The 18,917-nt window shown below is 37.9% G+C and overlaps 1 protein-coding gene across 1 annotated transcript; it reads right to left on the bottom strand.

Annotated features, from left to right (window-relative positions):
* Nucleotides 1–186: 186 nt before the first annotated feature.
* On the bottom strand, nucleotides 187–17,536 carry LOC121371551 (potassium channel subfamily K member 16-like). Its single transcript, XM_041497531.1, has 5 exons — nucleotides 16,670–17,536; nucleotides 8,196–8,357; nucleotides 7,446–7,778; nucleotides 2,757–2,911; nucleotides 187–1,480 (listed from the first exon to the last, which is right to left on the bottom strand). The coding sequence occupies exons 1-5, from the start codon at nucleotides 16,809–16,811 to the stop codon at nucleotides 1,310–1,312; spliced, it is 963 nt and encodes a 320-aa protein (XP_041353465.1). The 5' UTR covers nucleotides 16,812–17,536; the 3' UTR covers nucleotides 187–1,309.
* Nucleotides 17,537–18,917: the final 1,381 nt, after the last annotated feature.

The raw sequence follows: 18,917 nt of genomic DNA, 5'->3' as shown, positions 1-18,917 counted from the left end.
TCTTTCTTTTAATTTCAAGAGTAAACACCACCGTGTACATCAATGAGAGCCCAAACAAGTAAATGCTAAATTAGGTAGACTATCATTAAAATAGACATTTACAAAATATTTACTTGTCACTTTAATATGTGAGAAATAATCAATGGAAATCATTTTATTTCTATTTCCGACAGTACTATAGTTCAACATTGTGCTATATATGATTGACACTGTCTAGTTCAACATTGTGTTACATTCTTATATATAACCAACACCGACTTGTTCATCACAGTGTTATATGTGACTGACACCGAGTAGTTCAACATTGTTATATATGATTGACACTGAGTAGTTCAACATTGTGTTATATATGACCAACACATATTTGTTCAGCATTGTGTTGTATATGATTGACACTGACTAGTCCAACATTGTGTTATATTCTTATATATGACCAACACAGACTTGTTCATCACTGTGTTATATGTGATTGACACTGAGTAGTTCAACATTGTTATAGATGATTGACACTGCCTAGTTCACCATTATGTTATATATGATTGACACTGACTTGTTCACCATTGTGTTATATGTGATTGACACTGACTAGTTCAACATTGTGTTATATTTGATTGACACTGACTAGTTCAACATTGTGTTATATATGATTGACACTGACTTGTTCAACATTGTGTTATATATGATCAACACATATTTGTTCAGCATTGTGTTGTATATGATTGACACTGACTAGTTCAGCACTGTGTTGTATATGATTGACACTGACTAGTTCAACATTCTTATATATGACCAACACCGACTTGTTCATCACTGTGTTAAATGTGATTGACACTGAGTAGTTCAACATTCTTATATATGATTGACACTGACTAGTTCAACATTCTTATATATGACCAACATCGACTTGTTCATCACTGTGTTGTATATGATTGACACTGAGTAGTTCGACATTGTGTTATATATGATTGACACTGAGTAGTTTGACATTGTGTTATATATGTTCGACACTGAGTAGTTCAACATTGTGTTATATGTGATTGACACTGAGTAGTTCAACATTGTTATATATGATTGACACTGACTAGTTCGACATTGTGTTATATATGATTGACACTGAGTAGTTCAATATTGTTATATATGATTGGCACTGACTAGTTCGACATTGTGTTATATATGATTGACACTGACTAGTTCAACATTCTTATATATGACCAACATCGACTTGTTCATCACTGTGTTATATATGATTGACACCAACTAGTTCGACATTGTGTTATATATGATTGACACTGACTAGTTCGACATTGTGTTATATATGATTGACACTGACTAGTTCAACATTTCTTTTATCAGATTCCAGTCTGATGGCATCCAGGGCTGCCTGCTTGAATTTACCTCTGTGACGGAATTCACTTCTGTGTCCCATTTTCACTGATGGTCTCAGATTTGTTGTCTTGTCGTGAATTCTTTCAAGTTCAGTCTACAAGAAAATGAAAGAAATGTTTTGTTTAACACACTCATCACATTTTATTTACAGTTATATGGCGTCAAGAAAATGAAAGATTTAAGAGTCAGATATTATTAGGATAATAAGAACAAGTGAAACGTGACAAGATCAGCATTAGGACAAAGTGTGAGCCAGCCTCTAGTGGAAATGAACTTGCCTTCAGCATGAAATCCACTGTACAGACTGAGCTAATTTATTAATTTATAAACCTTGTTTGAGATGTGTCATTTAAACGGACTGTCCTGGGTTTGTTGCCATTGTTAAGATGTCGACTGGTTTAAATGTCAAACATTGCATATTAAATTTAATTTTCTATCAGGGCCTGAATATAAAATGTGTTTTTGATCATTCTAATGTTTGTACTAGGTGAAACTTCAATTTATTTCTTAATGTGCATTTTGTTTCGTGCATACGAAATTATTGGAAGACCAAATCCAATAATCTAGCTACTTACACATATAATATTAGGACGACCAGAAACACATCGACTATACATACACTGGTATTCTAAGAAAGAAACTATAGTTTAGTCGTTAAAAGATTTTATTAGTCAGAAACATTTTACAATAGCAACAAACTCAGAACAGTCTTTATAAGAGCCCGAACATTGATTCCTTTCAACATGCATGGAATTTTATGTGGTACACCTTTTTGGGGATGTTTTTTTTATTCAGCACAGTGCAATGATATGATACTCATATGTGTATGGATGTTGTACAGGATACATACTTTAAAATAAACTAGTCAGAATACCATATACTTGAAAAACTTTAGATGGAGGTTCCATTTATTGATTGGACCACCTAAAATAGTCATCTGCACACCAAAGTAGCACCGGTGCACTGGCCAAAAACAGATACAATACTAGGTTGTCACATAATTATAGTCTAAGTCAAACATTTAATAATGAATATTCAACATACTATTAGATTGCGGATACGTTGTAGCGGCGTTATATATTTCTCGTTCCAGCCAGTGCACCACGACTGGCATATCAAAGTCCGTGGTTTGTACTACCCTCTCTGTGGAATGATACATACAAAATATCTCTTGCTGCTAATTGAAAAGAGTAGTCCATGAAGTGGCGACAGCGGGTTTCCTTTATATTTGTGTGTTCCTTAACCATATGTCTGACGCCATATAACCGCAGATAAAATGTGTTGAGTGTGTCGTTAAATAAAACATTTCGTATATCCTAAATTAATTAATGTCCGCTGAACATATCGTGTTTGTGTATTTCGACATGTACCTCCAGTCTGCGGATGGTGCGTCGTTCGACCTTGCCGACTTCGGTGACCAGGACGTCTGTGATGTACTTGATGACGAGCGATAGGTAGGCCAGGCCGAACAGGATCCACACGTACATGGCGATTTGGAACGCCTCTCGATTCTTCCTCTCAATTCCTGGCAAATAAACATTTTTAAAGGCACTTTACCTAGATTTAGACATTATAAAATATGTTTGGCTGTTGCAACAAAACACATTAATATTACCTAACCAGAAAAGGTATGCATCTCTGTGACTAGATTGAATACAAGTAAAATATGTCATTAAAGGTTCACGATTAAAAGTAATTAGATGTGGGGTGTAACCGTAACAAAATATCCTAATAATTAATAAAATATCCAAATGATTTATATATAGTTTTGAAAATTAATTTCTATACAAACAGTGTGTTATAGGTTGTCATGAGTAATGTGTAAAAACCATATTTCTACATTGCTTCGCACTTAGTTAAAATATGGCTTTGACACAACTCGTCGACATGAAAATCGCATTCGAGAAAACCTATGGCATAGGCTCTATATATTAGTTACATGGTTTTTGTGATGTGATATTCACCCTTCGATGTAAGACGTGTTAAAATCACCATCAGGAGCATGTGCAGGAATTTTAGAAGGGGGTCTAGCCTGGTGAAGGAAGTTAATGGGGGGTTCAAGACATGTTACCCTTGAAAATGTATTGTTGGAAAAACAATATTGAGCAGAGGGGGGATTCGACCAAAATCCTTCCCTGTACATGTGCCTGCACCATAGCTCTTGAATATACCAGTATCTCGAACAACTCCAGACTACCTAAGACTTTTTGAATCATGTATGTGTGGTAACTGGTAAACAGAGGAAGCCGTGTGTATACTAGCCCGAGTACTCGTCCTTTCGAGTGATTACAAGAAAGTACTGAAACGTTTAGAGGTTTGAAGAAATCATTGGAAGGAAGGAAGGAAATGTTTTATTTAACGACGCACTCAACACATTTTATTTACGATTATATGGCGTCAGATACACATTTATTGAGAGAGGAAACCCGCTGTCGCTACTTTATATGCTACTGTTTTCGATTAGTATCATGGGATCTTTTATATGCATCATCCCACAGCCAGGGTAGTTCATACCGCGGCCTTTGATATACCGGTTGTGGTGCACTGGCTGGAAGAAGAAATCATTGGTGTCACAGTCGTACTGTAACATATATACGACCTCAGTCAGTCTATATAATAGTTACATTGACGATTATTCTAACAAACGATCATTATATACTCGTTACTATGTGTGGATTAAAAGTATTGATTATGACATTCGCTTATAAATCGGTTACAGGCTGTTATACTTGCAAAGTGTCCACTTACCAATAATGAGATCTCTAAATGGCATAGTGCTGAGTGTTATGAAACAGAAATGCAGTGCGAGTGTAAATGATTACTACATGAATATTGTCATAACGACAACCATCACTGTGTTATGTAACCTCGAAGTCCACTTACCAATGATTAGATCTCCAAATCCTATTGTGCTGAGCGTTATGAAACAGAAATACAGCGCTAGCGTAAATGATTATATATATATATATATATATATATATATATATATATATATATATATATATATATATATATATATATACAGTCGATCTTGTATATAACAACCACTCAAGGGACCAAAAGAAAGTGGCCGTTATAAACAGGTGGCCTTTATATAGAGGTCCTAAAATATTCAATCGAGACCCTAACATATTTCACTATAAAATCTCATTATTAACTGTTGTAACAGTTTGATTTCCTTTGTTAATTCCAATACCGCAATACTTTCTAGCACTTAAACGATCTTTCTCCGACTTCCTGATAACTTCTACTCTACAATTTTTCGGTGGCATTTTGTTTGACAGTTGGTTCATAAATAAATAACACAAAACTGAAATTTACATTTGTTTAATTTGGATTTATTACTTAGGTGACATGTTTAACTCATTATTAGTTTTATGTTCCCGCTAATCCAATGGTATGGTACTTGCATTGGGGTTACGTCGCGACCGGCAAACAAAATAATTTTGGTAAACAAAGGTCGCGATTTACCCAAGCATACCATGATACCGGCCTAAATAAATTCATTAATGTTTACCGCTTGGTGCAAACTGCTTGTGAACAACAATCATGTAGATTGACGGTGGGGACTACTCCGGCACCTTGGTTATAATTGCCTTTGATAATACCGCAACAATCAGATACCGTAATACATTCTGCTTTCATAGGCTACAGCCAATGGGAAGTCGCCTTGTTATTGAGTAACGATTCGAGCTGAACTATCGAATGCAAATAATGCAACCACCGAAACCGAACAGCTGTTGACATTTACCAAATTAACAAAAGGATTAAAATAATGCTTAGTAGTAGTAAACGTATACCTTACAAATATGCAGCCCTTGGGAACAGACGTGATCGACTGTGCTGTGCGGTTACCCCCCCCCCCCCCCCCCCCCACCTGGGGGGACTTATCGCTACCTACGGAGCGCTACTGGAATATCGAGTCTCGTACACCGGGTCACGGGCAACCGTGACCTTGGTGTACGGAGACCGCATACAGAAGAAAGGAAGGTGGAGGAAACGGAGACGTGCGCCAGCGGCGGCGCAGGGGGAGACAAAACCGGCGGCTAAACCGCCGGCAGCGACTCCGTCTGCTAGACCGCCCAACGCCACTCAACCGAAGAGGAAGACGAAGATGGAAGTGGTTCCGGCCCCAGTCATCACCGTCCCCTCAACAGGAGCCGAGGAAGTTGACGTGCTGGACGCAGTGATCTGCGATTCGCCGTACAACAGACCCGATCCGCCTGCCTTTACTTCTGGGTTTCCGGACTTGTCGCCGATTAAACAGGCGACATCCGTTGAGACCCAGGCCCGGAAGACGGCTGTGGTTAAGAGGAAGGCGACCACTCCCCCGAGTGCCACCCCAGCCAAGCCAAGTCGCCCTACTCAACCGCCGAAACCAGAGAAACCAACAGAGGGACCATGGTCATTTAAGGCCGGCAGACTCCATCCGCGGTTCCAACAGCTGATGAAGATCAACATAGAGGACGTGCGCCAACTCATTAGTGAGCCGAAGCACAATGCGTACCACCCGCTACCTACCGAGCCCGATGAAGGGGACTTTGCTGTCCATCGAGTCCAGGTTGATGTGGATATCAACGCAGTTTGCGTCACCATTCGCCGGAGGGGAAGATACAATCAAGCGCTGCTACTTAAGGAGATGGACAACCCGTCACTACATCGTGTCCTCAAAATCATCGCGGGGAGCGATTACAGTCACATCACCAAGATGGTAGCAGCCTCTCCCTACCGGCATGATCTTCCACATCTGGACGCCACCGACTTCATCGGCTCGCCGTAGCCCCCAACCTCCTAACAACCTTTTCCTCCGTGAGTACCAACCTCTTTTATTGGGCTAGTTAGACTTTAAATGTTTTCGATCGAGTTCAAAATTCTTATGTTTATTTTTTTATAAGTAGTCTAACGCATTTTATTTCGGCGCCCGTTCAATTGCTCAAAATCACCTTAAAAACTTTTTGGCTGAGCAGTCTTACCTATTTTGGGTCACATTTTAGAGTCCAGGCGTGTCTTTGGATGCAGTTACTCTTTGTAGACTTAGGTATTTGTCAGGCTTCACCGAGGAATCGAAATTCAGCCAATCAGAGCACGGCTCCCACTCGGTGTACTTCAAGTTTGCGAAGTGTCTGCTATTTGGTCCGCGCTCGCGCTGACTTTACTAAATGGCTTTTTTCCAAATTCCGCCCACCTCAAACTTACCCCCCCCCCCCCCCCCCCCTGCTCCGGAGTTAGTCACTGGCGAAGTCAGAGGCTAAATCCGTGGTGGGCGTGCCTGAACCTTCGTGGATAGGGGCACGTTAATAGAGTTTCCCAGTTTCCCAGTAAACGTATATTTGTTTACGACAATAACATCATATGATAACATCACAATAAGTTGTTTTTTTTTGTCGAGTCAATCAAATGGCCTCAGACCACAATTAATTTCGCTATATGTTTCTATATAGGTCAAATTTCCGGATTTTGGACAACCAAATGGGAAGATAACTGTAATCTGAGGCCAAATAGCCAAACATTCCGGTCACGTGACACCACAATGGCGGCATTGCAGAAAACAATGGGATTTACTGGGAACTAAATCGCTGTAGTCATTTGTGGTGGGACGAATTTGATTTATTTTTTAAAATAATATTTTGGCCGCTAAAGCAGGTTCTGAGCTTATTTTTGTTGACAAATGCTGGCCGCTTTGGACAGGTGGCCGTTCTATAGAGGTCAAATAAAGAAAGAAACGTGTTGGGGGGGACTTCAGGGTGGCCGTTACCGGTAAGGGGGCCGTAATATAGAGGTGGCCGTTAGACCAAGTTCGACTATATATATATGTACACTGACATAACGACAACCATCATTGTGTCGTAATTGTAATATCGAAGTCCACTTACCAATAATGAGATCTCCAAATCCTATTGTGCTGAGCGTTATGAAACAAATACAGCGATTTATTGTAATCTCGAAGCACATTTACTAATAATAAGGTCTCCAAACCCTATGGTGCTGAGCGTTATCGAACAGAAATACAGAGACTCCATATAGCCCCAATCCTCATTGTAATCTCGAATCCCACTTACCAATAATGAGATCTCCAAATCCTATGGTGCTGAGCGTTATGAAGCAGAAATACAGCGACTCCATGTAGCCCCAGTCCTCCATGACGTGCAGAACAGTGGCTGGCGCTACGAACATGACCACCATACCAAGAGTGATGATGATCACCATGTTGACTACCTTGTTCACCACCGGCTTCTGGGAACACAGTTTTAGTTTGTTGATCCTCGCGAAAACCTGGGCCAGCTTCTGTCCGAGAGCGCTGAGTATGATTATGGATATGGGAATGCCAACGAGGGCGTAAAACACGCACACCAGTTTGCCTTTCATAGTGTATGGTGCAAGGTTCCCGTAACCTACAAGTTAAAATAAATATATACGTAGGTTTTTATTTCAGATTGTGGCTAAACCAATTAATTTGAATGTGATATGATTGAATGCAATTTCATTCATCTTGAATCTTTAAATTGGAATGATTTTGAAACTTTAAATGAGTATACTATAATCTATTTATGTTAATATATAAATTGTTGCGGGAGTGGTGTAAATAATAGCATTTAAGTTGAATAAGATCAATAACATTTAGGTACAGATTGAAATGTAAATGAGGGAGGTGTCAGAATTTAAAAAAAAAAAGATTCGTCTGAAAGTGTAGTAGTAGTAGTAGTAGTAGTAGTAGTAGTAGTAGTAGTAGTAGTAGTAGTAAATTCGTTTTAGTGTTTTTCTATTCATCTTTGAGGTAAAGTTTTTCTATAAATGATTTTTTCACTCACCTATTGTTGTCACTACTGACACAGCAAAGCCAAAACCTGACCCGAAATCCCACTTGTCTCGAGTTGTCCCATTGCTGATGACGTCATATACCAACCCGTTGTGTATACTTGCCAGCTTTAGAAGATTGTATAGCTCCTCCACATTGATGTCTGTTGAGTTGTCTGTAAAACGAGTCAAAACCTAATAATATCAATATAGATTTTAATAGTGCTAACAGTGCTACTATATATGTGGACCTGCTTTCAGTGTTACGTATGTTAGGTATATCGATTTTAATCGCATCTGATTAGTGGTGACGAAAATGTCAAAGCCAAACCATCCACTGACATTAACATAGATACCGATTTCTACTTATGTTCACTGTGTAGGAGCATGCATCATAAATGTGTTAATCTCAAAAGATGTGTAACTTGCGGGTTTTGAGAATTTGTAAGAAATTGAATACTACATTCGTGTTAGATACAGTTTACTTTACAACTGTTTGTTTAAAAACATACCCAATCGCATTAACGTGTTAGAAACAATCTGTTATGGTATTTAACGTCAATCAATCCTCTAAAAGTTCACGGGTGACTTATAACACTATTATCTCACTCATATTTTAAAATATTTTATAATATATATTTGTAACAGATAAATCAACCTCCACTGAAAGAATTCGAACCAGAGACCCTCACTGTGATAGTCCAGCGCTCTTCCAACTGAACTAATAAGGAATTTTCCACTAACTACTGCCAGTAGGAGCACTCTATACCAATACTACTACACACGAGTCTTTCTGACTTTATTTTTGCTACCTTCCAAGACTTCTATACATCTAGTTCTTGTCAAATAATTTGTTAGTCTATGGAATTATGAATTTTTATCTATTTTGTGTATTTTATTTTATTGACAAAACAGTTAGCATTTCTTAGGACTTAAATTTTGTCGTTTTTAATTTTAATTTTGGGTTATTGGGTTGTTTTGTGTGGGTTTTTTTATTATTTTTTTTTTTTTGGGGGGGGGGGGGTTATAAATAAAAATATCCCTTTTAATGTTTAAATAGGAAGCATTTATTACAGTGCCAAACGACAAGATTCTTGGATGGCTACCAATGATAAATGCTTTTTCTGGGATAGCTCTCTAGTACATATTGTCGACGGCAGTATTCTCTATTCTTTCGGGATTTGATGTCATTAATTATGTGTGATTCTTTCCAGCTTAGGTACGACTGCATATGTGTGATTGCATTCGTGATAAATTAATTGTAATATGACATTTGTGTTGTAATCTTGAACAGTTGATTTGCTTGAGTATGTGTTGTCATATTCATGGCGTGGTTATTTCGATGTGTTCTCGTTTTCCATGATAAATATTAATTTACTTTTATTAAAAATGTACTTTTCTGCACAAAGAACAAAATTATCGGGTTCAGTTTTGCTAACTAACGATACTTGAAAGCTCTAGCGTTATCCTATATACATACAATATAAATGGTGACAATACTACATTTAGAGAATAACTAACAGAACAGAACAGAACTTTATTTACTCTCAGGCCGTAAACCACGGCATATGAGGTACATAATACAATTATACATATATTTTGATAAGATGGCAAACGTATAAGTATTTCACATAAATAAATAAATAAATAAATAAATAAACAAATATATATATATTTATATATACATACATACATAAAATACATATCCATATAGGTATTTTAGCCGGGGGACTTAAAGGTATTCATAATACATTTACAGAAAATTGACAATTTACGGTTTTCTTGCTGTTGAAGATATTATAAAATTTATATGTATTAGGTTTTGATTGACAGTATTGTGGTAAGTAAATAATTCTGGGTTCTTTAAAAAATGGACATTTAAGTATATAATGGAACTCGTCTCCGATGTCGTTACCGTTGCAGAGGGGACATATTCTATCATGTAGTGATATTCGTGTCCATCTACCTGTTTCAATGGGGAGATTATGGTTTGAGAGTGAATTAATGTTGTAAACCCGAGCCTCTGGCGAGGGTTTTACAGCATTAATTCACGAGGGACAGATAATCCGTAATTCCTCGTAGTGAGTTGGTTATTCTCTTTATTACCCATTGTCAATCTTTAACGATTTTAAAAGTATATTTACGTTCTCGCTGCTGTAACAACTAACAAGCTCTACCAGTCATAACAATATATTCATACGCGCCGTTACCGGTGCACACCCAAAAGTATCCACCAAAGAATAGTTCCAAAAAAAACCAGTCAAAATAATAAAATAAAAACATTTTTAAACATTTGTACATATATTTTGATTTTTAATTCCGTAAATGTTCGTATTGTAAAAAAATATTTGAAGTTCGTAGTAATAGTTTGACCGATGAATGGAATCATGAATGAACAAAAAGTAGTCCCGGCAGTATGTAATTGCCAATCAAATCTTGTCTTTTTAAAGCCAGCCAATCATTGACTGTAGAAGCAATCTGCACACTGTGCAGAGATCGAAAAAATATTACCCCGTATATTTGAGCCCATATGGGTAATAAATTGGTATATTTGCATCTTCATTTTAATAGCCAAATTGAACGTAGGGAAATGAGTACATTGAATATTTTAAAGAATATTAGAAAAGATTTAGTGATGCAAGCTAAAATACATAGCAGTGATGTTATGCTAGCATTTAATTCAGTTGTTCTGTTACTCACAAAACATCGTCAGAAACATTTCATTTTATTAGGCATACCACCTCTTGTTGCAATTTTGTTATGTATATTAAAGTTTATTTTCATTGCCTGTGTGACAATAGAATGCATTATTGACAACGAAATGAACAATTTGTTTCACTCGTAGAAGACGAAAATAAGACAGAACCAGGATTAAAGACCTTCATCAAAAAATGCCTTCGCAGAATCATACACCTAAAGCTGTCAGATAAGGTACCTAACATACATTATGGGAATGACCAAATAGTGGAGCAGCTAAGGTAGATTTTTCACCAGAATCGTTCACTTCTTGAAGAAAGCATGAAACTTTGCACAAGGGGTCTATGGTACCTAAGGATCATTTTAAAAAATGGATCCCAAAAATTCGCGCCCCCTGGTGGTCGCCATATTGAATTCCAATATGGCCGCCAAAATTACCATATTTTTGCCCATATTTCCTGTACTATTTCACCTAGGACCAAAATTCAAGTATCTATACCTATGTTTTCGACGTCTGGGAACATTTTGGCAGTGTCTCATTTATGTCAGAGGGCCGCCATATTGGATTTCAAGATGGCCGCCATATGTTTTACATTACTTCGTATCTCACTTGCTATAGCACTTAGGAAGAAAAATCAAGACTCTATACCCATGTTCTTGATACCTAGGAACATTTTTAATATGTTAAAATTGTCATCATAGGGCCGCCATATTGGAATTCAAGATGGCCGTCACATTATTAGACATGCATTAGGTTACAGCTTCCTCACTCTATATTCTCCAAAGACAAGCTTTCGAAAGGGATAAAGAATCAGCTGATCGTGAGGTTCCAGTCTCCGAGGAGAGCTTCACAGAATGGTGTGAACAGAGAAGCAAGGCTCACCCTATGTTTCGATTATGGAGCACGGTGCTTGATCTGGAGTTGACATTGTTGGCATTTGTGCAAGCCATTCGGACATCGGACTTTGACTTGTACGTGCAGACATTGTCTCAACTAGCCCCATGGTTCTTTGCTATGGACCATGTCCACTATGCCCGTTGGATCTCTGTACACATAAGGGACATGACAAGCCTTGCTCAGCAGTGCCCAGATGTTCATGAACACTTCATGCGTGGTGCATTCACATCAAATAAGACTGGAAATCTCTACTCCGCGATTGGTCTGGATCATGCGCATGAGCAGATGAATGCTCAAGTCAAGGGTGATGGTGGAGCCATCGGGTTGACAGAAGATCCAAGTGCCCTACGACGCTGGATGGTAGCCGGACCACATCTAGTCATGATCATGGACACCAACCCAAAACATCATGAACAGAGCACAACTCAGCAAAAAGCCTTTGCCGATGTGGTGCGTTCCCTCGTTGCAGTAATGGATGAGTTTGGGGAATCCATTCCTTTATCGCACTAAGGACTTGTTAACGATTGATTCGCAGGATGTCATGCCGCAGAGTGTGGTGGAAAGTCTGGAGCAAATTCACACTCTAGGAGAGAGCAAGTACCGAACCTTCATCGAGGAACGCCTTCTGAAAAACGAGACATCAATCAGTGCAACGATTCCACGGAATTCACTTCCGCTTTTCCGCAAACCAAAGCATGCGGATCAATCCAAGGACAAGCAGAAAATCACGGAACCGAAGAGTGACTGTGCATTGTTTTCCCGACTCTACATTGTTAGCCAGACCAGAGAAGGTGACATCCAGGAGTTCTCAAGCACGAAAACCAGAAATATCCTCCATCACTGTCTTCATCTGGAAAACTGAAACAGGGGAAAAAATCACATCTAGTTGGATGCCTCAAGACAAAGAAAGATTCAGCTGTCGCGAATACCCTGTCGTAGAAGTAACAGTCATGGATGGTGCAGCTGTTGTGCATTTTCTTCCAATTGGGAAATCGAAAACCTTCGCCATGCCAAGCTTCCAGGGAACTGGAAAAACTTCTTACGAAATGATGACAATAAAGATGAACTCTTCCTAGTTCCTGGGGCAGGAGTGTTTCCAAGGACGCAGGAGACAAGGTCATCGTATCCACCCTATTGGACTCTGTCGTTAGCTCTAGAGATGGCCAGAACACAGACAAACTTCAACCATGCTCACACGAAGAGACAGACACCCGGATGCTTCTTCATGTCAAAGACGCCATGAACTGCGGTTTCAAGTCGGTGATGATAAGAACAGTTGATACAGATGTCGTTGTGCTGGCTGTTGCTCATTTCAAAGGTTTACCAAACATTGAGCAACTCTGGATCGCATTCGGAACTGGCAAGGATTTCAGATACATCCCGATTCATGAGATTGCCTCTGCACTATGTCCTGAGATGGCCAAAGGATTGTTGTTTTTTCATGCATTCACCGGCTTCGACGTAACGTCCTACTTCACCAACCATGGGAAGAAATCTGCATGGAAGACATGGCTTGCATGGCCAGAGATCACCGACTATTTTGTTACCCTGTCATTGCCATACACAGTAAACATACCAGAGGAAGTCATTCTGAAACTGGAACGATTAGTTGTCCGTATGTACTGATGAGATGCATGTCAATATGGCACAGATGACACTATTCTCAAAAATGTCATATAACATTGAGAACATCCGTCCAACACGAGCTGCCTTAGAGCAACATATTAAGAGGTCATCCTACCAATCAGGGCATGTGTGGGGACAATCACTAGAATTACAACCTGTAATTTCAGACGTTACTGATTGGGGATGGAAGACATCCCAAACTGCCGGTTATATTCCGAACTGGACCACCTTGCCTATCGCTGAGGCAGCTTGCCTTGAACTGATATCATGCAAATGCGCCAAGTCTTGCAAGGGGAATTGCAAGTGCTTCAAGGCAGACCTGGAATGCACCCCACTTTCCAAATGTTACGGGACCTGCTGTAAGTAGGAGACGGGAACTATGATATGTTGACAGGTATCTTGGTATGCTCATTGACACTGAAAAGGACCTGCAATGCAGCCGTCATCTTGAAATTGAATATGGCTGCCATCTATCGATATAATATCTTTCTCAGTGACATGATACGCGACATCAGTCTATCATGGAAAAATGCATGTCAAATAATGTGGCGGCCATCTTGAATTCCGATATGGCGGCCCTATGATGACAATTTTCACATATTAAAACTGTTCCTAGGTATCAAGAACATGGGTATAGAGTCTTGATGTTTCTTCCTAAGTGCTATAGCAAGTGAGATACGAAGTAATGTAAAACATATGGCGGCCATCTTGAAATCCAATATAGCGGCCTTCTGGCGTAAATTCTGACACTGCCAAAATGTTCCCAGACATCTAAAACATAGTATAGACACTTGAATTTTGGTCCTAGGTGCAATAGAACAGGGGATATAGACACAAATATGGTAATTTTGGCCGCCATACTGGAATTCAATATGGCGGCCATCAGTGAACGATTCTAGTGCTTTGCCGCTCTACTAAAACAATTATCCATAGAAAACGAAATAAAGAAGAGAAAACTGAGGTGGTTAGCACATAGGCTGAGGAAATCTCTAGCAAACAATATACGGCAAGCAGTTACATGGATACACGCACGCACGCACGCGCGCGCGCACCGATCCCCGTCCAGTGAAGTAGAAGAAAAAGACCGATAATTATTTGGCCAAAAAGACATGGAAAGCGAAATAAAGTAGATGGAGAAAACATGGAAAGAAATGGAGAAAAAGGCATCAAACTGATAATAATGACGGACTATAAGTAAGTAAGTATAATTAATTTATAAAAACGAAGAATACTCAGACCTGATCCCCGTTCCAAGAACCGATCATAAGGATAAGAGTTTGGGTTTAAGCCCGGTTTTAGCACAGTTGACGCTATTTTTGCTCTGCAGTCTTATAACTATTATGCTTGGCAGTAAGAAAAGACTATTGTGCTTTCATTGACTTTAGTAAAGCATTTGATACAGTTGAGCATAAGGCATTTTTGCTAAAAATTTATAAATTAGGATTAAATAGCAAGCTTGTAAATGTTGTAAAATCAATGTATGGTCAGATAAAATCATGTGTGAAATATCTGGGAAATATATCTGAATCTTTCTGGTACAAATCCGGTCTAATTCAGGGAGAAGCTCTTTCGCCATTCTTGTTTTCTTTATTTGTTAACGATCTAGAAATGGAACTGTTAAATTCCACCGACCGACTATACCAGTTAAATATGCTTCATCTCTGTCTACTGATGTATGCCGATGATACAGTATTGTTCTCCGAAAGTGCGCTTGAATTGCAGAGTATGTTGGACACTTTGTATATATATTCAAATAAATAGAATTTAAAAGTAAATATTAATAAAAGTAAAATTGTAGTATTCAGAAAAGGTGGAAATGTGAAACCTGAAGAAAGGTGGACATACCACGAAACCGATTTAGAAATTGTTGACAGTTTTAACTATCTTGGGGTCTGTCTTTATTATAATGGAAAATTTAATAAAATTAAGGTAATATGCAACCAAGGTAGAAAAGCTATGGCTGCTCTATTTGGTAAAACTAGTAACTATTTCTTAAATGTAGAAACATTACTATCACTGTTTGATACATATGTTAGCAGTATTTTAAATTATGGCTGCGAAGTTTGGGGTTTTAACAAAGCAAATAGTCACGAGATCCTACATTTACAATTCTGTAAACGTATTTTAGGCGTGAAAAGGAGCACTATTAATATGATGGTCTATTTTGAATTAGGTAGATCACCTTTGTACATAAGTAGGAACATCCGTATGGTTAAATATTGGATAAATTTGTTGAATACAGATAACTGTATTTTGAAAGTGTTATAACACCCTATATGACGAGTGCATAAGAAAACCACGTTCTGTTAACTGGATTAGTCAAATAAGAGATCTGCTTCTCATTAATGGTTTTGGTCACATATGGTATAATCAAAATGTAGAAAATCGCAATACATTTATATCACTATTCAAACAGAGAATGACTGATCAATTTATCCAATCTATGTATGCTGTATTCAACAATTCTCAAAAATGTCTGTTATACAAATTCGTTGTTAATAATTATTGCTTACAACCTTATCTTCAGAAACCTATTGCCTTGAAATACAAACATATTTTGAGTAAATATATATTATCTTCCCATAATCTCTTTATAGAAACGGGCAGATACCACAATATTGACAGGAATAATAGAATTTGTCGTCTGTGCAATATGAATGTAGTAGAAGACGAATATCACTTTGTTCTAGTGTGTCCTTTCTTCTGTAACATAAGAGATAAATATATTAAACCTTTTTATTATAATAAACCATCAACATTTAAATTAACGCAACTACTGTCCAGCGACAATTCAAAACATCTAATTAAATTGTGTAACTATTTGAACACTGCTACCACGCATAAAACAGACAACATTGATACATGACATATGTTATTATATTGTATATTATTGCTATGCATGCATTACCCATTTACTATAGAATTTTATTGATTGTAACCCGATGCTACATATCATTCCCCGCAATGTGCACACTATATTATTTTATATATAAATATGTATGTATGCCTACAAAATGTATATTTTTTTGCAAAAATAAAATGTGTGTTTACTAAGATCTTATTAATTACCTTATGCACTAAAGGTGATCTTAATGTTAAGATCGTTTCGTGGAACGGGGCCCTGGTACAAATTTTACAAGACGTTAAAGACAATATACATATATAGACAAACACAGACAGACAGACAGACAATCATATAGGCTATATATATATATATATATATATATATATATATATGTATGTATGTATGTATAATTTTTGACTTACCAATAAATGCGTTCACGGCGTCACTAAATACAGTTACGCGCTCGTTGACTGCATCTTGTTCTAAAGCCGTGAACATGACGGACCCAAGACATAGGTAGACGACAAGTACAGTGATTAGGACAAGCAGACGTTTCAACTCCATGGTATAAAGTCAGCGTCCATATTTGTCTCATAGACGTAGGTCGTCTACACAGACCCACATCACATTCGTTATCGGCATCCCAGGTCTCCTGGTGTCTTTTTGGTAGATACTATCATTTCTGTCTCTCTGGTACTTTCATTATTGAAAAGAAACTCCCATTCATATGAATGTACGCATAAATTATCTACATTGACTCCATAGATATTCAACTGATTTTCTCTTGTGTAAATCATAAACTGTCGTTAAATAATGCAAGTCATTTAAATATCCTTTAAAATTATTATAAATATTATAAAATATCACAGCAGCTGATATATAGTTTGTACTGGCCGTGACTTGTTACCAATGTATAAGTTCGTAGTGATTCCAAAACTTTAAATGTCCTTGGTGTCATCATAACATAGATTCTACTGGCCTCGTCTTCTTAACCATGTCGACGTTTGTTGTGATTTCAAAACGTAAAATATTATCGGTGCTATCATCACATATACTGATCTTGGTATCTTAACAATGTTGAAGTTTGTAGTGATTACACAACTGAAAATATCCTTGGCGCTATCATAACCGATTCCGGAAAGCGTGTTTAATATCCGTTTAGGATAAAATTAGCTAGACCTTACGCTTGTCAACCTTCCCATTTGATGATGCAGTTTAATCGCCGGTGTGGTTGGCTATGATCGATACCATGTTAATCCTATGTTTGTCTGATGTGATGGAAACATCCAACAATTATCTGTTCACACAATTGCTCAGTAATTATTAATCATTTGTTAGCGGTTTGCTTAAAGCACCGCGACAGCTGTATCAAGAGACAAATGAACATGTGTATACATGTTGAATAGCATCTGCTTATCGTTTGGTTTTTAAATACTAATTGCGACGTTTTCTTTTACCTCATTTATATGCGAGGTAGAGCTAGCTCATGTGAGAATGTCATGTAGCAAACCTCGACCCAGGCCGAAATATCATTTTTTCTACCCCACAAGACCGCATTTGATGGATTCTTACATGGGCACATGTAAGGTTATGTTGAATGAATCCTTTCCAGTCGGTCCATACGTTTGAAAGCGATTATTAACAGGTTATTGGGTTCAGACACAATATATAACGTATTTAATAAATATATATTGGAAGGGTGGGGGACACCTTCATGACACTCATACTTCCCCCACCCGTTTTAATATAAACTTAGATATAGTTACTATGTGTTTGGCCCTTTTTTGGGATACATACACCTACCCTGACGAAGGTTACTTTAAGCTGTAATATCACATTAATCTTATATAAAATAAATGAACAGAGCTTGACATTTCGTGGCAATTATTCGAGTAGGATTATAGTGTGGAGTCTATAGAAGAATAGTCATGTTTCGTTGAATTTCCACTCATTTGGTCATTTGTGAAACGGCCCAATAGCCGATGTATTGTTCGTGCTGGGGTGTCAAACATTCACTCATTCATTTGTGAAACAGCCCAATAGCCGATGTATTGTTCGTGCTGGGGTGTCAAACATTCATTCATTCATTCACTCATTTGTGAAACGCAATGACGTGGCGTTTGGCAACGACGCTAGGTTGTATAAATCTCCGTTTTGTGAATCTCTATACTAGTACTAGAATGACAGTTCATACTATTATATTAAGGTGATGTTAATGTTAAGATCACTTCGTAAAATGGGACCCACGATTTATAATGTAATGCATTTTTAATAGGCCGATTATACATATAGATTACATAGCTCCTCCATTGTATATCCCCTCTCTCTCTCTCTCTCTCTCTCTCTCTCTCTCTCTCTCTCTCTCTCTCTCTCTCTCTCTCTCTCTCTCTCTCTCTCTCTCTCTCTCTCTCTCTCTCTCTTTCCCTGCCTCTGTTTATCTGTTTATCTGTCTCACACACGTACAAACGTACAGTAACATTTTGTACTGTCAACTACGGCATACACGAAAAGATTTCATTTGTGTTATCATTTAAGTGAAACATTAGATCCATTTTTTTTACGTCACACAAATGCGCAACTACTTGCATTATTTATGGGTGATATTAGAAAATGTTTGTTTCACGGCCATTTTATGTTTTATTTGACATTCCGCGTGAAAGTCGTTTACTG

This window comes from Gigantopelta aegis, chromosome 4, assembly GCF_016097555.1.
Source record: "Gigantopelta aegis isolate Gae_Host chromosome 4, Gae_host_genome, whole genome shotgun sequence".
NCBI classification, from domain to species: Eukaryota; Metazoa; Mollusca; class Gastropoda; order Neomphalida; family Peltospiridae; genus Gigantopelta; species Gigantopelta aegis.
Note: the sequence above shows the minus strand (reverse complement) of the source record. Positions and strands in the feature narration are given on the sequence as shown.

Coding starts and splice junctions, on each gene's coding strand:
- LOC121371551 (XM_041497531.1), bottom strand. CDS start 16,811: ATGGAGTTGAAACGTCTGCTTGTCCTAATCACTGTACTTGTCGTCTAC. Junction 2,912..7,445: donor ATTTGGAGATCTCATTATTG/GTAAGTGGGATT, acceptor TTTATTTGCCAG/GAATTGAGAGGAAGAATCGA. Junction 1,481..2,756: donor GCACCATCCGCAGACTGGAG/GTACATGTCGAA, acceptor ATTTTCTTGTAG/ACTGAACTTGAAAGAATTCA.